The sequence below is a fragment of the Zeus faber genome (assembly GCF_960531495.2).
Source record: "Zeus faber genome assembly, chromosome: 20".
Lineage (NCBI taxonomy): Eukaryota > Metazoa > Chordata > Actinopteri > Zeiformes > Zeidae > Zeus > Zeus faber.
In genome coordinates this window covers 19142031-19166169 of record NC_137207.1, presented here as the reverse complement: position 1 = coordinate 19166169, position 24139 = coordinate 19142031, and the positions used below count along the sequence as shown (strand labels likewise).

General features: G+C 47.1%; 1 protein-coding gene across 1 annotated transcript in view; it reads left to right on the top strand.

Moving 5' to 3' along the window:
* Positions 1-24139, top strand: part of adam12a (ADAM metallopeptidase domain 12a) — a 78112-nt gene that overhangs the window by 6393 nt on the left and 47580 nt on the right. The window contains exons 2-3 of the mRNA XM_080021263.1: positions 7274-7383; positions 9591-9664. Of these exons, the coding sequence (XP_079877389.1) occupies positions 7274-7383; positions 9591-9664 (184 nt within the window). The remainder of the gene's footprint in view (positions 1-7273; positions 7384-9590; positions 9665-24139) is intronic.

Sequence of the window (24139 nt, the reverse complement as noted above, 5' to 3'; positions counted from 1 at the left end):
GGATTAACCAGCAGATCGACACCTATCTGGGTGCGCTCGGCCCCGGCAGAAGTTGTGCTCCGCCAGCCGTGTTGTCCTCCCCCTTGTGATTTATGATCCAGATGTACAGTACGTGATGTATTTGTGACTGATGTGGATCCACGAGTAAGAGTTACTAATAGTTTGCAACAAAGAGATGGATTTTGAGCAGAACCATACCCCGACTCCTCTTATCCAGTGACGTAAGAGGATTGGCTGGATTTGCTGCTTCTTCATAAAGGAGTTTAATATACAATACTTGATGGATATCCTAATATTGCCTGCAGATTTTTTTTTTTTTTTTAACATGACTCATTACTTCAAGGTTTCCAGTTCAGATATGTTGGTAGATCTGACCGTGAAACATACTGTTTTGATGACATAATTACACCCGTCGCAGCTGTGTACTGTACATTAAAATACGCTGCACCAAGTCGATGGCTGCTGCTTTCTCCATTTCTCCTTCTAGTGGAACTCTGGGGTTTTTTTTTTTTTGTTGTTTTTTTGTCCCTGTTATTTTACTTTGAGTATGTGCCACACATGTGCTTTTCATGACAGCGAGCATTCCCGTGGCCCCTGTAAATGAAAATCCTTCGCTGGGACCGCGTCAACAGCCGTTCACGCGCCACCTGCTCCACCGGTTCTCCGCCTTTGACCTTTGTTGCCAGGCACGGGGGGGCATGGCGCCAGGCATCAGGCTAGGGCGGGCACTCACAGTTTCAGCCGCCCAGGGCGGAGCTGTGCCCGTTTCTCGGACAGCGTCCGCCCCCGCCTGCCGCGACAAGGGGAATTTTCTGTGGCAGGACCATCCATTTCCTGCGGAGTAATTATGTGATGACATGAAGGGAGTGTCACAGCTAATGACTTCACCCTGAGAACCGTGACTGCAGTGGTAGCTGTCCTCCATCGGTGTGTGTGTGTGTGTGTGTGTGTGTGTGTGTGTGTGTGTGTGTGTGTGTGTGTGTGTGTGTGTGTGTGTGCGCGCGCGGGCGATCGGGTGAATGTGAGGCATAATTGTAAAACGCCTTTGTGTCCCCTGGACTGTACAGGTACTATATCAAATGCAGTCAATTTACCATTCCTGTCAAAGGACAACTTTACTTCACTTTATACTTTTTGTTTAAATCACTGACAAGGAGGTCACATCTTGCATCAGTCTGTTTGATGAAGCAACATTCCTCATTAGCGGGGATCAGCGGTACACACCACTTTTCACATTCAAATTTAATTTAGAAATGAAAATCTTCAGCACTCATCCTAATTACTGACTGAAATGTCGGAGAGCAGGTCTGCGCTGTGCTTTCAGTCTTTTTCTTTCTTTTCTTTTCAAGGACAACACAAAATGGGGAAAAAGAAAATCAGATTTTCTCGTTCTCTTTTTATACATTTCGAGAATATTAAAAAAAATTGAATAGTGGTTTTTGACATGACATGCATTGAAATCATATTGAGTGCATTATTTCATGGTTTGAGACTAAGCCCTAGTACTACTACTACTACTACTAAGCCCTTTTTGAAATACAGACTGAGTGGATTTGAAGACTTTGAGTCCACACTTGGACACCACAACCCCTGAATTGAACCATTGATCAGTAAGAGGGTGAAGGGTTCTTTGGCCAGCTTAATAATAACAGTGTGTGATTAATCTGTTTAGTGTTTCAAAAGTTGTAATAATAAGCCTCTTTCACTGTAAACTACTACACTGATACTTGTTGTAGATGGTTAAAAAGACCTACTGCTGTGGTGGGACTTACTTTACCGCAGTGCCGTGAGCAGATTTGTGTGTGTTTTCCTGTGTGACTCTCAGGACACTATGTCAATACATAGTGCCTTTTACTGTATTTAATCTACTAGCCTGCTTGTCACCTTTGCTCTGTGTTCTCCATAAACCCTGCTCAATGGGTTGTGGACGTACAGGAAGGTTGAACCGCCGGGGGGCGGACTTGAAGGAAAAACAGGGAAAGGTCGTGAAGTTCTTTGTTTTATGAGCACGGTCATTCAGGGCTTTCTTTTCCCCCTTGATGCCTCATTCTTTTTTCTTTATGCATAATTATGATTATATTAACATTTGCATAAGCTGTCCCCTTTGATTGGGGATAAATGGAGTTTGTGGCACGCATGTCAATAGGTCAACATTAAAAGAACAACAGCAACAAAAGTGTTTCGCAAGAGTCCCCCCCCCCCCCCCCATGGTTTTACGTCAAATCCAGCTGTTGGCCGAGAAACTTGCCTGGATCAAGGCCTATACGCAGGCACTTCTCTGATTAAAGACATCCTCTCACCACCATAGGATAAGATCGGCTGTTGATAGGAGCGCGGGATCTAAAACAAATGATCAATGGCATCGTCTTGGTTTTTTTTTTTGCACTATCAACTCAAGTACACACTTCCATATGTCACCTGGGAAAGACCCATGTTTTCTCAGCATCTGTCCCTGCTGTCCCACAGACAGATCAGCATGATGTATCTATCCTCAGGACCGAGCCGTGATTGATTCCACATGCTCTTATTTCAAGCCCATTTCTTTCCCAAGGTCTAAGCAGTAACTTTGCACAGTGTCCTCCCTGTGTCAAACGATGCTAGAATTTCTCCAACCCCCCCGCACTCGTTGTTGCACTCTTCCAGGGTTTTGCATGTCAAAGGGTCCCCTTCAATCTGCCAAAGGCATTGTTTTTCGCTTTTAATCGGACATTATTTTTCAAGAGCCGAGCAGGGCTGGCGTCAACGTGACTTTGGAGCGTGTCCTTTTGCGTCTTCCTGGCTCCAGTCATCAGGTCGGGTGTGGTGATCGGAAAAAGCACCCTACCTGAGCAGGCATCCATATGGAGCCCACATAAGCCTTCTCAATAGGGGTCCTTGCACAACTTGCCCTCATCAGCTTCGGAGATAAAAAAAAAGAACAGCATGGCATTCGTGGTAAAAAGGCAACGACTGTCATGAATACATTACTTCAGAGCTGCCAGTCATAGAGTGACAGGCTGCCAGTTACAGGTACATAAAAACGGGCTGCAGGGTTTAATGACGCTGCACAATTGTTGCTTTGTCTGGGATGAACTCCAACCACTGTTTTTGGGGGGGCATATAGGCAGCAATCAGAGATCCCTTTTAGTGGCTCTTTGACATGAGGTAGCCCTGACGGTGGATGTGCACAAGCCGCGTCGGTGCGGCGTACGGGCGCGGCATGCCGTAAGTGCCGCTTCCCATTTAAGGCCATGTTAACCCACTGTTGCAGCGCCACTGGCCGCAGTGCATTTCTCTATTTTTGCACGAAAGGTCTATTTTATTTATTTTTCAGTTGGTGCGGCCAGGCGAGCCTTTTACACAGAAACATGAGACTAAAGTACATAGAATTTTTTTTAATTAAAGAGTGCAACCAATTGAAATGTATTTCTTATGAGTCTTCATTGTACCAGAGACTGAGAGCTGCTGTCGGATTTGCTTGTTGATCAAGTTCAGTTTTTAATACAAAGAACACACATACAGTATACTGAATGTAATACGTAGAAGTAATGCAGTACAGTGCAAACATGTCTCACTGACCAATTTCAACAATTGCTGTTGTAGCTCACATTTCAAATGTATTCAAAATTATTTTTGGCAGACTACGATAAAAGCATTTTATTTATAACTTTTAACTGGATAACTGCAAGACCTTGTTTAAGTGTCTGCAGAGATCACAGGACATATTGTGAGATCCAAACAACATAAACATGTTGTAATGTTATTTTTAAACAAGGAATAAGCAGAAATCACAAAGATTGTTTTATGTTTTTCAAACAACAACTGATAAAAGGTGGTGCTGTGTGATACTGCGCTGTTGTGCTGTGTCTCTTATATGAACCCAGCGTGTGGTGTACCTGTAGTGGCGTGATCTGTACGTGAATAAATACGAAATCCGCGTCCTCTGGGAGTGGCTCGGGTCAGCCTGCAGGACCCTCTTGCGCCGTTTTGTCCTCTTAACACGGTGTCCACGGGATGTTGATCTTGTCGATTTATTCATTCCTTATATGTGTTTAATTTCATACAAATACACACATGAACCCGGACGGGGTAGTTTTCACTGGACCGGGCATACCGTCCCCAACCCCCCACAGAGCGTTACCTTTATTGAGGCAATATAAATGGCACAAGAGCGCCTTGTGTACACTGGAGCATTAAGAGAGGTGGTCACGGTCAGGGCTTGGCTTTATTAAGACCTCTGTTTACACTCGACTTTATTGAAGACATAAATAAGACTTTCGGGTTCTGGCGCTGCTTTCGCCGTTGCCTTAATTTCTCCGGTAGCCCCGAAAACTTTCTCAAGTCACAAAGGCCACTTACTGTGCTCACACGGCAGCCCTTTGCTTCTCCTCGACGCTTAACAAACGCCTCTAGTCGGCGCGCCGAAATGAAACAAGCCTGTGGCCTGTATTCACCGCTATTATGCCATTTATAAGTAGGAATTAAGCCTCCTCGCTCACCACAGTAGCAAATGATCATTCACAAGCGGGCTTTGAAGTCGAGGCACTAAACCCAGCACGTTTGTGAACCTAATCTTCAAAGTTGACATTAAGTACGCCACAAAAAGGGTGATGACCATTCCGTCTGTGTTGGCCGCACTCATAAACCGCTGACCTCATTGTGTACCTAACCTCTCTGTCAAATGAGAAGCCTCTGTGTCCGTCTGTTTTGAGGTTTTCTGCCTCCGTGAGGTCATTAGTGCCCTGCTCTTAGTAGGGGTTGTTTGGTGTTTCCTTACTCAGCATGCCTGCTTCCTCCATCCTCTTCCAGACGGTGCTGTTTTCTCAGACTAATGAGGGAAGAATGTTGCTCCGGTGGTGAGCGTGTGATTCTGTTCTCGTCCTCCGTGGTGCCTGCATCTCATCATCGGGGGCCGGCGCTCGCCGCGGACTGCTGAGCTGGTCACCCCTGGCTCGAGCGCTATCAGCTGGAGAGGCTCAGTGATGAACTCCAGAGTGAAGGTTTTTCACTCCAAACCAGAACAAAGGGCCAGCCGGCTCAGCTTGGGAGCGCTGTGCCAGGATGAGATTATTAATAGTGGGTAATAGGCACAATCAGCAATTGGCTGAATTGGCTGAGGTGGAGTTGGCCTGATGAGTTATGGAAGTAGAGGAGGGAGAGGAGCATGGACCTTCAAGGGATATCTTGAACAGTGAGGGTAGCAGTTTACATTTTAATGTGTGTATGTGTTTTGGTGCATGTACTGTGACTGCATGACGGCAAAATACAAAATCCATAGCACACAAGCCCTCCAAGTACCCAAGAATTCAGAAGTCCAACTCAAAGCTCTGCATCAGCTACTTTCTTACTGACTTCAGACGAAATAAACAACAAAAAAAAACAAGCAAAAAACATTTCATTTGTTACGTTGGTGCAGAATCAAACCCTGCCAACCGCCCCCCCCCCCCCGCCGTACAGGGTAAAATATCCAAGCTCTTAAACAGCTTCCCTACCGAGGTGAGCTGATTACTGCAGGAGACCTGGTTAACAAGGCCCTCCTGGAGTGGCAGTGCACTGCGCGCTTTTATTATTGTTGTAAAGAGAGATTGGAACTTTTGTCGTCGTGAAACTAATACAGCCCGTCGGATAAAGGTCCAGTTTCCTTCACACCCCGGCCCTCCGGCGTCATATTTACGCACGTTGCGCTCGGATTTTGCAATATATTCGAGGCCTGATTGGTGCTCCCCGGCAGCCGCGACTGCGAGGGCCGTTCGGTGGCGCGGTTAACACCCTGTCGCAACACAGCGCCGTGGAAGAGGGAAGATAAAAGCGCGCCGGGAACAGGGCCCCAAAGCGACGTCTAATCCCTTTACCCTAGCCTGGACACCAGTGCCCGTGCGCTCGGGAGTTATCACGCCGGCGACAGCCACCTAAGCTCTCCCGTGCTTCACGACTCCGTGCTCCCGGAGAACTGTGGGGTAATTATGCAAATGAGCTGCGGCTTGAGTGGCAAGGGGGTGTTTATGGTTTCTTTGACAAAGGCTGACATTTCTCATTCCTTGATGTCTGAGGGAGCTGTTTTTTTGGGGTTTTTTTGCGGCGCCGCACCCGGGGTTTTTGTGACAGCTACCGTGAAGACAAGCGCCGGTGCCCTAACCTTCTATTATTAGAAGTGAACAGATGTTTATGTTCTGCGAGGGGAAATCATAAATCCGTGACGCCGGTTTTATTTTGTGATGTGGATAATTGTCAGTTATGATAAAAAATATATATATACTACATGAAGTGCATTGCTTGTTTGCCTTGGCAGAATAAAGCCGTCCATTAACGACCCTCAAATTATGCTCCAGTGACCATTTGTATTATAGGTTGAATTTTATCATTACTAATCACTAATAGATAGAGAGTTTGACTTTGAGTCGGATGCATTCTCACAGTGATATTGCAGCACATCAACGTTTTGGAACCGCACATAAAAAAAAAAAATAATAATCCCATGTACTCAGTAGTTAACCAACCGTAATGGACACAGCATGATGTGGGTCGTTAGTTCCGAAATATAGATTTAAAAGCCGGTATCAGTTGTTTGGGATTTTCTGTGACATGTCTGGCCTCTTGTGCAGCAGCAGCAGCAGCAGCAGCAGCAGCAGCGTTCGCAGCTGCATTACCACTTTTGGTACGACGTGAATGCTGATATTATTCACATTTCACATGAATACAGTGACATCCGTTTTGTTAAACGCACATTAGCCCCCTTCCCTGTAACATTTTATTGTACGGGTCGTATAGAGTCGGCGTGTCGTCGGTGGATCAGTGCCGAACAGATGCATCAGAAACGTGGTTGCCCTTGAAGGTAAAGCAGAAGCCTCCTCGCGATGCGTGTAGAAGGATGAAGTTATATTTTGGATGGGACACCGGACTCAACGGTAATAGTCAACAACAATCTATGGTAACGACAAGTAAGGTCATACAGAACGTAGGGCACATTTCCCCAAAGAAGAACTCTATGATGACACGTTTTGACGCGAGCCTTGATCGTCCGCCGGGGAAGGCAAAGCACTTCACAAAACACGCGACTCCTTCCGCTTCGCTTTGCGCCGACTCTCGCGTTTGGAGGAGCCGTCGCCAGAGCGGCGGCGGCGGCGGCAGCTGCGTGAGGAGTCTCGCGGTTCTCCGGTGACGTTCCCGAAGGACCGACTCGGCAGTGCCGATAACTCGCTCTGTGCAGAGGAATTGAGATCGCCGCTCGTTCTGCGTCTTCGTCATCTGGTTCTCGTTTCGCCGCGTTTCTGACGGGCTTCTTTGTCTTTCACAGGAAAGACTTTCCAACACCGACCAGGAGCCAGGCAGAAACACTATGGGACGACGGCACCTCTCCTGTTGGTTGGACAACACTGGAAACCCATCAGTCTACTCCCATACCAGGTAAATAACAAAAAACGCATCCCAGAATAGTCCAATTTCCACAAATAGCTAATTTGGCTGAATGGAATCCTAACTTTATTTTGTGCTTATTTGAGAATTTGCACTCTCAAGGTACTGATACTGATACCTTGACTTTGACACTAGTTCCTAACGCTTTTTTTTTCCCCAAGACCAATTTACATTTCTTATGATAAAAATACACATTTAAAGCAGTTTTTTTTCTTTTTTTATCAAGTCTTTTTTTTGTTGTTTTTTTTTTTTTGCCTTTGACACATTTACTCTACAGAAAAAAAGTGGCGTGAAAGTGCCAGGCATCAAAGATAAAAGCAAAAAAAAAAAAAAAAAGAGCTATACGGCTGCCAGGCAAACTTAAAAAACTCAGCTTGCAGTTCCAAGTTCTATTACTGAGTTTATTCATCTGTGAATTTGTTTTTCCTGGCTCGACAAAAAACAAAAAGGTGTGTGTGCATGCGTGCATGCGTGCCTGCGTGCGTGTGTGTGTGTGTGTGTGTGTGTGTGTGTTGGGATACGAGTGAAATAAACAGCAGCCCAGTGCAGGTATTTTATTCTAAGAGGGATGAGGAGTATGCTTGGACGCAGTGGTGTAAAACCCATCCCCAATTCATTCATCCATGTATATAAAGTGTGTGTACATGACTACTCTCGTGGGCTTCAGTGGGTCACCGCTCCCATTTTGAAAGTAGCTGTAGCTGAAAGGAGCAGGAAGATTATTTCCAACATGGCTTGCGCAACGCCGCCGCCTCCAGCCCTTCAAGTGTGTGCGCTTCCAGATCCCCTCGTGATCCACTCCACATCGGTCGCGGGCATGACGGATGACTTAACCCAGAGAGCGCCGCTCTTTGCTCGGGTTGACCCATATTGTGTGTGTGTGTGTGCGTGTGTGTGTGTGTGTGTGTTTTTTTTTTTTTTGTGCATACGAGCGCACTTTATTTGTAGGACGTCGGACTGTAAGGGAATACACAACGGAAGTGAGGGAGTGGGCGGCGGCACTTTTTTTTTTTTTTCTTTTTCTGTCAGCCTGTGCATTTCAATAACAGGATAAAACAGATAGAAGCTTTCAAGACGATGCACAGGGATAGCATTTCAATGAGGAATTATAACTAAGGGGAATCATAAATATATTTCTATATGTTTTATATTCGCAATGAGCAGACCAATCCGATTCCACTGACAATATTCCGAGTCGGGTACATCCCTAGGAATAATTAATAATTATAGTCTGACACTCACAAAAGAAATCCCCCGTGTGTTAAATGGACTGTCCCGCCCCCTCGCACACAGAGCGGAGAAACTGAAGCGTTTCTCCAGAAGTCCTTGAACTTCTGAAGACAGTCAATGATGATAACTTAGCAATGATTATTGTGCTTCCTCTGTAACTGTCACCAGTAAAAAAAAAAAGAAAAATAAACTATATATGTATATTATTTGCGTTGATGACGGTAATGAGCTCAAAACCGAGGTGACGTCACGTGACAGCGGTGAGGGGGTGATGGTCGCAGCCCTGGCGGCGGACTCTTCTGACTCTCGTTCAAACGGAAAAATGGATCAAATATTTATGTAGAGTCTGTCGTAAAGAGCCCAATCTCCAAAAAGAGCCCAAGTTTTTTATCGCGAGTACACAGGGAGGCTCAGGTGCGCGCGTGCGTGCGTGTGCGTGGAGCCGATGCGCGAGGTCTCGCTACAAAACCCGGCCTCGCCGTCCCTCCAGCGCTCTTCTCATTCGGCGCTTCGGAGCATCTCTCTTTTTCTCGCGGGATAAATGTCAAGCAGACAAGAGCCTGTGCGCCTGATCCCTTCGTGCTTGTTTAAAGATACAAAGTCACTTCGTGAGGATTTGCGACTCGCTGTCGTCCATTGAAATGCCTCCCGCCCGGGTTCCCCCCCTCCCCTTTGACGTCCTGTTTTGCCGATTCGAGCGCTCGTCAAAGGCCCCTCGGCGACAGGGGTTTTTATTATTTGAGCGTCAGCGATCGCGTGCGGGGGGGAGGCGGTGGGAGGCGAGGGGGGGTGGGATATGAGCCCCGCTCATTTGTCTTTTCTCGGTAAACTCAAAGAAAAAAAACCAAAACAAAACAAGCGCGACGAGCGGAATATCAAACATCTCTCAGCCACAACAACGGGCCATTTCCCAGACTGTGAAACTAATCTCTCTGGTCTTCTCCTTGGTTCTCGTCTGTGTCATCCAGGGTCAGGCTGCGTCGCTGAGGCTCCTGATAGAAGCAGAAGGTGAGCAGCTGCTCCTGGCTGTAGAGAAAAATGAGTAAGTGTTTTTTCCCTCCGTTCCAACCCCGGCTTTGCTTTTGAATCCTCCGCTTTCCCTCCGAGTACAAGACGGGGACATGCGCAGCGCCCGTGGGCTGCGACTAGGGCGGCTGCCAAAAAAACTGAACGGGGGGGGGGGCTCCTCCGCCGCCGCCGCGTCGGGCTCACGTCGGCACGGCTTATCTTCCACGGCAAACGGACCCGAAAGACCGAAGGTTGCCGAATACGTCAGCCAGATGGCGATGGGAAGCGACATGGCTCGCCTTAATTGTATCTATCGCCGTAACGCCGGGGGGGGGGGGGGGGGGCGAATGCTGGCTTTCGAACACACACACACACACACACACACTCCCCACATTGAGACGCCCTCGACACGCCGCCGGTCACGGGGAGCCGGGAAAAAGCAGGGCTTTGGAAGGTGGGGCGCCCCGCCGGCGGAGGTACGCTTTGATAGAGTCGGGTCTCGCGGCGACGCCCGAGTGAGCATTTGTCATCGCGGCTCGGTGCGGTCGGCCGCGGCGCCGCGATGGGCGGAGGAAGAATGGGATGTGATTGATGAAGCAATATGTCTCCATCCAGTGCCGCCGCCACACATGAGCAACCAGGAACAAGTAGAGCTGTCTGCGTGATGAAGGGAAGGGGACGGAAAAGAAAGAGAGGGAGAAAGGGGAATGCAAGAAGGGGCGGCGGTGGCGGCATTGGGGATGGCGGCGGCGGTGGTGGGGGAGCCATGAACCTGACTCGCTTGCCAGTCTCATTATAATACATGGATTCACCTGCAGACCGAGCGGTGCAGAGCTCTTTGGTTACGCCGGCGATTACCGCCGCAATTTCACGGTTTCCTCAGTCGGAAAAACATCGTTTTGTGGGAAAGCGTGGTTGCTCTTTACCTCGACCCGACTCACAGAGTCCATCCACTCTTTTATTTTGAACTAGACCCGACGTGTAGTGTGCGCCCCACTTCAGTAAAAATATATTTTGTTTTGAAGGAATTCAAGTTCCTCCGACGCTCATCTGGACCAAACAAACAAAGCAAAGAAAACATAAAAAAAACAAAAAACGGTGCCGTAGCGGTACCGTGCCTCACCTGCGGGACCCCCCGTCCAAGGCGGCTGTCATCGTTGTTTGAAACCATTAAATCTACAGAGCTGGAAAACCCTGAGCCAAGAAGAACAAACAGCGGAGAGGTTCAATCTGGGCGTTTTTCTAATGAGCTTGATGGTAATACTTTTTTTTTTTTTTTTTTTTTTTTTTTAACAAATCAAACCCTTCAAGCATTCCAAACCCCAACTTGACAGGACTTACTGGGAATGCTTGCAGTGGGGCTCGTAGGACGGCGCCTAATTACTACAACGCTATAACGTGTACGATGCCGGTGGGGGTCCGATTTTTTTTTTTTCCGTGGGTTTGCATGATCCTCCCGCCGTTTAATTATGCAAGCTGGCCAACATCGAAGAACAAATAAAGAATTGGCTTTCGTAAAATTAGGTCAAAATAAATCTGCGACTCTGCGGAGATCAAAAAGTAATTTAATTACACAGATTTAGCTCTATTATGAGAGCGTGATTCGCCATTAGACACATGTGTCTGTGGCCGTGTGCCACTGATGGAGGCCAGTTGTTCAAACACAAGTCCGACGACTGGAGGTTCACGAGCGGACGAAACGCCTTCAAATTAAAAACCTAAACGTTTGTGTTTATTATGCCCCGGCCGTTGTTGACGGATCTTGGCGGAAACTAAACAGGAGAGAAGTGGAGAGAAGTTTCGATCCACGGTTTTAACGGTACGAGTGGGTGCACGACTTCATGCGAGTTATCTAAGCCGCGCTGCTGTAATTGCACCGTCACCGTCCCCCTTGTTGCTCCATCGGGTCGGTTTGTGGTTTTATCGACTTGCGTCCATCAGACGCCTGATGCCCCCCCACCCCCACGTCCATATCTGAGGTTTAAAATCCCAATTTATGGGACATTGTGTTCTTTTTTTTCTGATATACAAAGCTGGACAAAGAAAACAAAACAACTCGGTTCATATTTTTTCTAAATAGCCTCAAAAAGAATCCGCTCGTGCCATTGGGTTTAGATTAGGCTGATAGGCAATTTCTTTCTGTTTTCGTGGCTGTTTTTCTGGCTGTTTAAACTTGTGACCGCTTGGCTGTCACATGATGCCGTTCAGTTTCTTGTTTTTTTGTTTTGCTGTTTTGTTTTGCTGTTTCTTTTTTCTGAAGAGCTCAGTCATTTTATTAGAGACAAATAAATAGAAAAAACACAAAAACGTCGCTGAGTGCGTGACCCAGTGAACTCTATTATAATTTGTTCTCTAAACATCCATGAGGAGAAAATAAGGTTCAATTCAGAGGCCATAGCAATCGCTCACAGGCAACAATGTCAAGAGATGAGTCATTAACTTCCCGTTTAAACGGTGATGTTATTTTCCAGTTAAGCACTCGCGTCACGACGCGATCGGTCGAATAAAGTTTTCCGTGCGTTTGCGGCGTGGTTTTTTTTTTCCTTTTTCATACTTAAAAAAATAATAATAAAACTCGCTTTGCATCTGGAAACTGGACCACGTCCCCCCACTTTAATCGACACCCTTTGCGAGCGGCGTATTTCGTAATCATTTGCCGCTGAAGTCGCAACCTTCTCCCCTCGTGAATATTCTGTCCAAATACTTCAATCTTGACACGGCAGCCCCACACGTTGGATTGTTTGGAGCTGTCGGTGAGGGACGCGGGGAATCCTTCATTTGCGGATCAAATTGAGCGTCCGGTGAAAGAGCCCCCCCGCCCTCTCCATCCTCCCTCCGCCTTTGCAATGGACTCGGGAGGGGTGCTTGGGTGGAGGCCCGGGGAGGCTCGTCCGCTGGGTGTGGGACTGTTCTTGGATACCTGCGCCGGGGGATTTTCACTGATCTGTCTTGTTCTGTTGTTGGGCCCTGGAGTTGAAGTTGATCGCGGCGGGTCGGCCATCCGTCATCTGGAACCGTCCAAGCGGGCGGACAAACACACACACACACACACACACAATCCTTAAATCCTTATCACCCAAATTTTAAAACATCAACAGGCATACACTCCCACCACCCATCCCGCACACACACATTGATCGGCCTATCTCGCTGAGCACCGAGCAGGGACAGGGCGTGCGTCCTCAGGCCTGACTTGGCCCGGATCAAGGATGAACTCCGGTGTTTGGAGGTGTCGCGTGACGGAGCCCCGGAGAGCATCCAAATACACACACATTCCCCGTCGCATGTGCGCACCGTGGCCGCGGCCCCCGGGCGCCGGGTCCGGGCGGGACCGGCGCTGGCCCGCCGCCCGCCGAGGGGGGGCCGGTGACCCGCTCGCTCGCTCGCGCCGTAAGGACATCCTCGCGTCTCGCCGAGAAGCGAGGGATAGGAAGCAGCCTCCCACGGGGGCCCGAGTGGGAAGCCTGCGAGCGGCGGGGCCAAAGAACACAAACACATAACTGTCCCTGTCTGGAAGGGAAACACAACTCGGTGACCTCAAGTTGCGGAGTTGCCGTCCCCCCGGGCGCTTTCTGAGTGCTTCAGAAACGTGGAGCTCCGAGACACCTCGTGTGTGTGTTAAATCCTCCCCCTGGCCATTACGCCAGGAGTGGAACAACTGTTCAAAATCCTTTAAGTCATTAAGTCGGAAATAATACGAAAGGGCGACAAACAGGCTATTTTGCTTCTAATCGGTGGCGGGGACACGGCGTCTGGCCAATTGAACATTTGAGTCCGCCCGGTGGAAGTGGACTCAGACTCAGCTCAGACTCCAAACTCTCTCGCGACTCAGCCGCGCGGAAGACGAGAAACTTCCGCCCCTTCCGGTCCCAGTGAACACGCCGTCGCCATGGTCGCCGGCTTTCCCAAGAGCCGCGTGGGGGATTAGAAAGGACGGAGGATGGATGCGACGGAGGCCGGTCGGAGGAGGTTGCCGGCGGCAGCTTGCGGAGGCCGAACGGCAGGAGGAGGGAAGATGGACGGCCGTCTGATTTTCTTTTTTTTTTTTTTATCAGAGGGAACGTCGGGACTTTTAATATGTGCTCTTTCCAGCGTGCCTCTGTAATCACGGCGGAGATGACATCTAATTACATCCCAGCTCCCGTCCAGGGGAGATATGGATCTTCTCTGTCAACAGAGGCAGAGGGTGGGCGGGGGGGGCTGACAACACACTCGCCACACCCCCCCGCCGCTGGCCCGTCGAGCCTTATAAGCCGTTCCTGCTGACCTATTAACCGAATGGTTCCCGCGGTGATGGATGGGCAGACGGGCAACGGATCGTGGACGGATAAGACCGTGAGACAATCAGCGGTGTCTGGCTCTGTACGAGGCGGCGGTTGGCGGTGTGTGCGTGTGTGCGTGCCCGCGTGCGTGTGTGTGTGTGCGTGCCTGTGTGCGTGTAAAGAACGGAATTACCTCAGTCCCGTGCGTTCACGGTCAGTCAAACAATTCTCTTATCGGGCGAAATTCAAAACCGTAAACAGACACATACCATCCCCCACTCACACACACACACACACACACACGCACACACACACACACACACACACACACACACACATACACACACACACACGCAAACATGCACACATACTGTATTCTAAAATTCATTCTGATCCACAGAAACCTATTACCCAGGGAAGCACGCGGCGAGGTTAACACTAGCCTTTGTACCTCTCTTGTTACCCCCGCGGCTGCAGGGCCGTGATACACTGCAATTCATTAGTTTCAAAGACGCGCTCCGGCTGAGTCGCTGTCCAAACTCGGGCCTTTTAACTAACTCCTTCAAAACTGAAAAAAAAAATTTTTTTTGGAAGGAGCTTTTCCTCTTTTGAATTACCTTCTCTGAAGCTCCAATTATTTCCCAGCTTAGAGCAGTAATTAATAAGGCGGACTCCGCTGCCTCGACATTCCTAATTAATTAGACGGCGCCCAGTCACACTGGAAAGCCCTTGGAATGGGTTGGCTGCTCACTGCAGGACATGGAACACAGGGAGCCCGTCCATGGAATCATCCAAATTGTGTGTGTGTGTGTGTGTGTCTGTGTGTGTGTGTGTGTGTGTGTGTGTGTGTGTGTGTGTGTGTGTGTGTGTGTGTGTGTGTGTGTGTGTGTGTGTGTGTGTGTGTGCGCGCGGCCGGCCCGATTGCTATTTTATGGTAGTCGTATTGTTTCTCATGTAATCTTTTCTCATTACGGTCAGTTACAGTGGAGAAATATGATTGACGAAGAGGCATTAGATCAGTGCGTTTTGGGGGCGTTTTGCTAAATGGATCGCGCCGCTTTACCAGCCCAGTGTTTGTCATCTGTTGCCCGGCAACGCTTGTTTTTTCTTTTTTTCTCTAACAGAGCTGGGTAAACAAGAAAAATCTCAAATGATCATTACTTGATCTAAAAAAAAAAAAAAAAAAAAAAAAGTTCAGAGCTGTCTAATAGACGGAAGCAATATGACGCTCAAGGTCATGCTGATGGTGTTCCAGCTGTAGATAATCACCAGCGGGCCCATACACAGCGTAACAGCACGACCTCGAGTGCGATATCGCTTAATTACCCTTTACTCCTGCTGTTTACTGCCGCGCCCTAATTCCCTCCGCAGGGTTCGATAGAAGTGTTAATGAAGTGTTGTTTCGTCTAATATCTTATCCATCAATTACTCGAGGAACAGATCAAGCAGTGATCCGCTCGTTTTTGTTTCAGAAGTGCTGCAAATTAAATACGAAAGACGGGAGAAAAAATAATTCCCCCCCAGAATTCAGTGGATGTGAGGGTGTCACCATCCGCCGATGCCAATCCGAAACCGGTTTTCAACGTTAAAGGTGCGACTCCATCGATACGCACACCCCCTGGGTGGATATAACCGCACCATGAACCCCTGGAAGTTACCAATGGGTTGACTGAAGCTTTGCTGCTCATTCTACTTCAGTATCAAACTAAGCTGCTGCAGGGGACTCGCTGAGCCAACGTCACAAGTCACGTAACCTTCAAACTGGACTGCCCAGTGGACTGGAAGTCGCTCCCTCTCCCTTACGCAAACCAGTGTCCAGATCCGAGGCGGAGCGGGACTATCCCTGAGTTGGGTTTACAATGTTCGTTTCACACAAGTAGAAACTCACGAAAATGCTGCAGAAGACTCCCCTGGTCGAACGTCCGCTCTCTCTCTCTCTCTCTCTCTCTCTCTCTCTCTCTCTCTCTCTCTCTCTCTCTGACTCCGTCTCGCCACCCTCGCCAACAATATTTGAGATTCCCTGGTCTTTTATGAAATATAATTCGAAGGTAAGCAATGCCCTTTTCATAGAATTGGCTTATTTAAATTTCTAATGGACAATGAATGTCTACATTAAACAAATGTCAAGAACTGTAAAAGATTGCATTGCACCGAATCATTCCGTATTAAAATGTATCGCCCCTGAATGGTATCCTAGCCCATGTATTTAGATAAGTATCGGATCATCTTATAAGGGAGAGGTGCACAGGCCTAAATGTCAGCCAGGAATCTTCTTGTTAAAGAGATGAGATCCTTTGTCGGGTACAAATCTTCCTGGGTCTGGTGAGCTGCTGGACCTTTTGTGCAAATTCATATATATATATATATATATATATATATATATATATATATATATATATATATATATATATATATATATATATATATTTATGCATTATTTTAATATGTATATGTTATATATATATATGTATATATATATATATATATTTATATATATATATATATATAAATTTATATACAGTATAAAATCATGTTGAATATAATTCAGTCACACCAAATAATCACTATTAACTTACTACCTACGTACTTTACACAGATACAAAAACAAATACAAACTAAAACGAATAACCGTTGTTGAAAAATATAAAAAATTAAAACCTTAACATCAACCAGAATAAAAAGAAAGCACAGGTACAAGTTTCTTTGCATTTAATTCCAGCAGTAAGGTCTTTGCAGTGTCGTTTTTTTCAGTCAGTTACATTTCAGCTGTATAGTATTTATGGCATGTAGACCGCAGCCATCATTTCTGGCTGTGGATTGGGAAAAGCAGGTCATCTGCCGACCCTGCCTTCACATTTTAAAGTCGCTGTCACCAAAGTGAAGCTGATGTAGGGTCCGGTCGGCCTACGTGCCCATTGATCGGTCGCACTCAGCCACGCACTAAATTCCCTCGATTCTACAGACCTCCCCTAAATTTTTTTGGGAGGGCGACGTGCAAAAAAAAAAAAAAAAAAAAAGTATGAATCAGCGGATTACCTTTTGGCAACTCTGTGTGATTTCGTCCTTAATTTCTTTCCGTCACCTGGATGATTTATCATCTGGCTTAGTGCTGGCAAAGCTGCAAAGTCCGTCTAAGCGTTGGTGGGGCTGCTCACGCTACCCAACTCAGCTCTTTTTTTTTTTGGCCAATAATCGTCACGGCATACCGCGCTCCCCATGGCGTGACCTTGATGCGACGGTAAAGATTTGGAACGTAAGCGTTGTATCCTGCCACACCCAGCTCTGCGCCTCCCTTCTTCAGTACAAACTCCTCTGCAAGCGCCTCGTGATTGTCAAGACCGAGGACGACAGAGAAGGTGGTGTAAACAACTTGTCTTTATGCTGTTGATAAAAGGGATGTTTTTGGCCGCCGGGAACACAGAGGATTGTGTTCACCGGACGATCCCGAGACGATCTGCTCCCGTTTGAGTAGGTGGATGATTGAATCCGTGCCCGGATGTCGGACGGCCCAAGCCATTGAATTGTGTAGCTCTGTCCGCGATGATGCATTGATGTCAATTTTGGGCGCCAAACACTGCTTTGTTCAGATGTGAGTTCAGGCGGTGTGCAGGTGGCGTCCAGCTCTCCAGAATCAAGCCCTCCGCGTCCCACCGGACACCACCACAAGTGCTTTTCGGTTGTTTGACGACAGACTGCTTCAACAGTGTTATGATTACAATAGCGGAATTATCCTTGTTCCGCAAATCTCTTTCAAGTACAAACCCTCAGGATTAAGGTTTGTTGGTAAATGACAGCTGTCGCAAGTTATTGTCTCCATGTGCATTTCATTCCACTGATCCTCTTACTTTTACGATGAAGGCTCGGCCTCGCTGGCAAACCCAAGATCAGCCCGTAATATGTAGTCACAGATCCGACCCCCTTTACCCCGAAAAACCCTTCACTTTGTCCAACTCTTTTCCCCCCTCAGCCTCCTGGTCTCAGGGCTTCCCCTTCCCTGGCTTAGTCCTTTTTCCAGATGTGCTGCTGGAGTTTCAGGACCTTCTTTGGCTGTTAAATATATTCCTCAGTCCTTCTCCCAATTTTCACCACAAGGCACTTACGGAGCCAACTGGAGACCTACTGTAAGCAGGGACTTTGCTCTGGCTGCCGCTAAAGGGCTGCTTTCTCACTGGGAGGCCAGCCATTGCTGACCGCTTAACTTCCGTTCAAAGGCTCGTGGAGGGTCACGCACAGAGTGTCAGACGCTCTCGCTCTCCCTCGCTCTCCTTGCGATAGGACGGGGAGTGTGGCCCGGTTTCAGCTCGGGTATTTTCATTGGAGCTATTCTTACACAGGGAAGATTTCCTGAGAACTGGCCCCGTCTTCCAAAAGCACTCTGCTTTAGAAACAAAAATATTTCCATGCATTCATGCCTTTCCATTTGATCCCCCCCCAAAAAAAGATACATTTTGATAATAATATATATATATTTTTTTTTTACTGTTAAAGAACATTTTCACTGAAGACATTAGGGAAGAGGTTCCTCGTGAAAAAGGCACCTTTCACCGATATAGATATTATAATTACACAAAGACGAACGCAACACTTTCTGTAAATCTATACACTAACAAATAAAGCTATAAACTTTAAGGTGCCCTTTTGATAAAGACATTGAAGGATACAGGCGTCTCCTGCATTCTCTAATAGGTTGCGACCGACGTCATAGTGGATGCCGCAGATTTCACGGCTTGCAGGTTGATGTCTTGTCAGTCGTTCTGACGATTCAAACGATCAACTGACTTTTTCCATCTCATGGAAGGCGCTGTTACAGCTGAAAACAACAACAACAAAAAACATGATATTCCATCTCTTGGCATCTTATCATCTTTCAAGAGCACATTCTTACGATGAACCTAGTGTGCATCATCAGATGCAAGCTACTTGGAAAGGCTCTTTTCTTGAGTGCTAGTGAAAGTAGAGCAGAGCGTGGTATTTTCTCTCAGGCATTCCTGGAGCTTTTCATCATCTGATTAAGTGTAATGTCAGGCTTTATCCAGAACAAAGGTTATTGCTATGATATTAAATATATTTGTGAAGGATGAATCCAACAATTTATTATTGCACCTTTTCTTCCGAGTACATTTCACGTCATTATGACCTTGTTGAAAAGTACTTTTTTTTTTTTTTTTTTTTTTTTTTTTTGTACACTACTGACAACTATAGAGCATTCGTCGCCACTCCTTAACCACTAACCATCACCTTCAAACTCGAGGAGCCTGCCTCCCTGTCTCCCTGTCTCCCTCCTCATCTTCCTCGCTGTCGTTCTCTCTTTGCGGTATTGTTTCTATCTCTCTCTCGCCGTTCTCTTTAAGTAAACATTCGTCCCTCATTCATCAAAGTCAAATCTAATTTTCTTAAGCCAGAGGGGTGCCAGAGGGAACAACCTCCCCCACACACACCATACACACACACGCACGCACGCGCACACACACACACACACACACACCCACACACACACACACACACACACACTAAGTGTTGAACTACCCCAGTGAGAAAATTAATCCAGACTCCCTGTCCTGGCCGCTCTACCCTCCCACGGATGACAGACAGACAGACTGGTTGGAGTTTGTGTGTGTGTGTGAGTCAACGCGGCCAACCGGACAGGAGGGAAAGGTTTGTTCTCCCCGTTCTCCGTCCTGTCAGTTCTGTTCTCACAGTCCGAGTGACCTTGGCGTGACCGGTACTCCTCCACGCACAAGGCCACTGACTGAGTGGGGAGACCGCGGCCGGAGAGCGTTCATCCGTCAGACGGACACTGAAGAAGGGGTTATTTTTTATTTTTTATTTTTTTTATTTGTATTTTTTTTGAGGTCCAAGTCAACCCCCTCTTTTTTTTTTCCGCTGATCTGTGAGATTTTTCCTTTCCTTTACCCCCGAGAGCGACGGCCTGGTGAAAAATGAACGCTGGACGGGAAGCCCAAACAGCATCCGCTCCAGTTGGATAGCGCTGCAGGAAAAACATACTGGGGAAAAAAAAAAAACGTACAGTGACAGCTTTCTCACTTCCGACAAAAACTGCATCTCCGTGGAGGAACCCCTGCTGTGTGGTGAACGTGACGTTTTTGCTTGTTATTTTTTCTTTTTTTTCTTTCTTATTTCGAGATTTCAAGACTTAAAATCGACAGTGAGTGGAAGCCCCAAAGCACAGGTCGACCTGTTGAGATGCCTCTCTCCAATGAGATAAAAATTGAACTCGCCCCAAAGTTAGAAGAGGAAATTGACCCCTGGCTCAGCGTCTACTAAGGCCTCCATACAGAAACAGAATGGCGTGGCCAACTCCCTCCCCTCGTTGGGGTTTACGTGGCTGAAAGATCGACAGACAGAAAAACAATGGAGGTATGGTGGGCGACTGGACTGGAGGCTCTTTGCCCTCCTCCCGCTCCCCTCCTCTGCCAGGCACACAGCTCTCTCTTTCTCTTGGTTTCCACCTCCTCTGTGTCAATTTGTACCAATTTTCCTCTCTTTGGCATTCCATCTCTGCCTTCTTTTTCACACCCTTTCATTTGTCTTCCCCTCCTTATATGTTCTGTCAGCAGTTTCACTTTTTTTCCTGTGTAAGGGACAGGGCAGTGTCCATTTATTACCCCGCCTCCATCTTTGTCCTCACTTTCACCTAATCACTCCAGCCCTGGGGACGGAGCACTGACAGCCTCCTCAGAGGAGTGGCGCTCCAACAACAATAGCAACTGCCATGACCTGATGGAGAGGCAGTGGAGTGGATGGGTGAAGGCTTGGGTTGAGGATATGGCAGAATTGTGCAAGGTCATCGACAGGGCTTATAAGTGAGGAGGTGACATCTGTTGCGGTCACTGGGGTCGAGGGATGTCTATTTGGCAAGAATCTGTAGAATGAATACGTATCTCCATACAGGCGCCAGGATTTGATAGACGATACATACATTCCATTCGTATTTGCTACCATTTATCGTGGTATTGGGGAGTGGTTATGGCACCATCTGCAAGCGGGGAGAGCCAGCACTGGCAACCTGAAGGGGACGCAGCTGCAGGAGATTGTGGTGATTAAAAGAGTCTTGAAAAGCACTTTTCCATTGGTCTGAAAAGACCAGTTATATTCTTTGTAAAATAAACGCCCTGCAACGGCGGGTTTCCTGTTCCACCTGCCTCCTGGTACATCTCTCACCCTCCAATGACGAGAGACTTGTTACAGTTTACAGTAGTGGCGCCCAATGTGGGGCCTTGTGGACGGACAAACGATAGAGAGAGCGAGCGAGAGAGAGCTGACACCACAGCAGCTTTTCAAGACTGTTAATTACCCCAATCTCCTGCAGCTGCGTCCCCTTCCGGTTGCCAGTGCTGGCTCTCCCCACCTGCAAATGGCACCAAAATCACTCCCCACTACCACATTTATATTTTTGCACTGTGTTCAAGCATTTCAGTGTTTGCAAAGTTGTGCATTGACAAATAAAACTTTGAAACTTGATCTTAATACAGCTTATGGCGGTTAACAAGAGACAGGTGGCCTGTGCTAAATTTGGTTTCTGTAATAAAACCGAGAAAATGGGGCTTGATTGCAAAAGAAAGTTTTGAAACTACAACCTTCCAAAGTATGTTCGTCTTCCATGGATTTTGTATTGATTATATGATAACACCAAGCCCACAGTACACCACAGGGTGTACTGTGGGCTCAAAACGAGGTCAATGCGCACTTGTTGGCACTAGATGTTCTTATAAGTACTTTGTCAAACTGCTTTATAAAATAACAAAATGATGTTTGTGGTTCCACATTGACCACGTCCACCTTTTTCTCAATGCGTGATGCCTGGGCAATGGGAGAAAATGGATCGGCTGCAGCTGTCCGTTTCATGTGCAGCTGTTGATATACGAGGCAACGCTGACAAACGATCACTTAGAGAAAGCCGATAATGTTTCACTTCCTCGGCGCATCCGTAGCAATGTGGGACCAAACAGGAGACTGATACTCTTTCTGGTGGGGGTTCAACAGGCCTGGGATGATCGATCATCTCACGGAATGTTATTAAGGGAAGTTGCAAAAGGCACCACAGGGTGAATTGCCAGGCGCTCTGATATGGTGTGTGAGCTCATCATGAAAAGAGACGATAGATTCTATTCTTTCATGATTTCATACGGTGCTTTTCCGAGCAAACACATACATACATAGTACATGGCACTGATGGATCTGCTCAGACAGAATGAACAGGGTCTACTTACAACGGAAACAAAGGTTTTTTTTTTTAAACAAAGCCTTAGTTTTCCATCTTTGGGTGATGGCATCAGAATCTTTCAAATTGATCCAGCATTGAGAGCAAAGCTTTGGCCGACTTTTGTTGCAATACTCGGTACCAGGTTCTCCCATTGTACTGCATACTGCAGTCGAGTGCATGGCAGTCAGCTGAAGCTCTCTGTACCGTATCAATTCAAAAGATTCAGAAAAACAAGGTCTAGGTGAAAAGAATACCGGTTTTCCTTCAATAAATCGGGATGTGCATTCCCTTTTCAGACAAGAGATCCGACGGTTGGAAAACCGTTCAGAAACTGCAGCCTGGCGCATGTCATTACATACTGATTTCTAATTAAATTATGAGGCCGTTGTTGCTCCATCTCCTCCATCTCTCTGACCTTGCAGACAAACGTGTCTCCTCTGTGCTTTCAGAATTCCCTCCACATTGTCACCTGTCAGTCCTCACTGTCATCCCCCAGAGCAACAGCCGTTTAGGGTTCGGTCAAAAACCCCTTCTAATGCTTCAAATAAGGCTTATTTTTGACTTTCGCTCGGAAGATAGAGGACAATGCACCTCTCTCAATAACTGCAGCACAATCACGCCGGGTGAAAGGGAAAGGAGAGAGCGAGGAGGTACATTTGTATTCTATTCTTAATTATTAGATTTTCCCTCGGGGCGTGAGCGCCGGGGAGAGAGGCAGCAAAATGCAAGACGAACGCCGGGCTCAGACAGGTTTGATTAATTGAAACGCCGCTTTTTTTTAATGTGTGCATTTACCTTGCGAAAAAGAATGATGGACTTGATTGTTTGAAGTTCCCAAGTCCCTCATTAGTTCAGGTGTGAGGTTGCTGTGAATATAGATGCATGTGCTCTGGGCTGCGGGCCAATTCATTGCAGCGAATGGGAAACCTTAAAGTTCTCAAACGAGCATGGAGCCCACTGAAAATGAAAGTACTCGCCTTCAACCCCCTCTCCCGAGCCGTACACCGGATTAAAGTAATCAAAATAGAAATGTGGAAAGCAGACGCATACATTGATTAACATTGATTGAGTTCAGGCTGGATATAAGTTTATATGTGAGAAAAATCTCTTTGGGGAAAGGTAACGCTAATGCCCACAACCATAAAAAGGAATATAAATGAAATGTTTTCAGCTGCAGACATCCTACATAAATTGATATTGCCATAGGGTAAAAAGCATAAATAAAAATAATGTTTTGGGTTTTTTTCTCCTCAAATTCCAGTCCTCCTGCTCCATTACTGTATTTCTTCAATTTTAAACATTGTGACTTGCACTGGGCACTGTTTGAATAAAGATGAGGACAGGAGGAGGACATCAGACGGATAGAGGTGGTTTCTGATAACTTTAAAGAACAGAAGTTTTTTTCATGATCTATAGGCTGTGATCCTCTGGGGCGGGGATACACACAGACACATTGTGCACACAGTGCAATTCATGTTTGCCACATGGAAATACAGTCATGCCTTCACACACACACACACACACACACACACACACACACACACACACACACACACACGCATACATGCGCAAACATGCAATTCGTGTACAGCACCTGCAATCGTGCCTCCTCAGGCAAGGGCACAGGATGACAGACTCACCACCGTAATTCACGTGGTGGAAAGAGCGCATGCAGCAGTACCAGCATACCTTCACATTCTCACACACACACACACACACACACACACACACACACACACACACACACACACGCACACACGCACACACACATAAGTACATAACAAAAACCTCAGCCCGTCCTTAGGGGAATGGGGAGTCGGAGCATAAGCGTACTGACAGACACGGAGGAGCAGAGGCCCCAGGGGCGAATAGGAGAAGAAAGGAGGATGAAGGATCTCCCCTCCAGTGATCCACAGCAACAAAGGCGATTTGGGAGTCCACCGCCTCGGTCCGCTGCATAATTAGTTTCAGATAACACTGTCAATCGGCTGTGTCATAAAAGTGAGGAACTCCACAGCAGCTT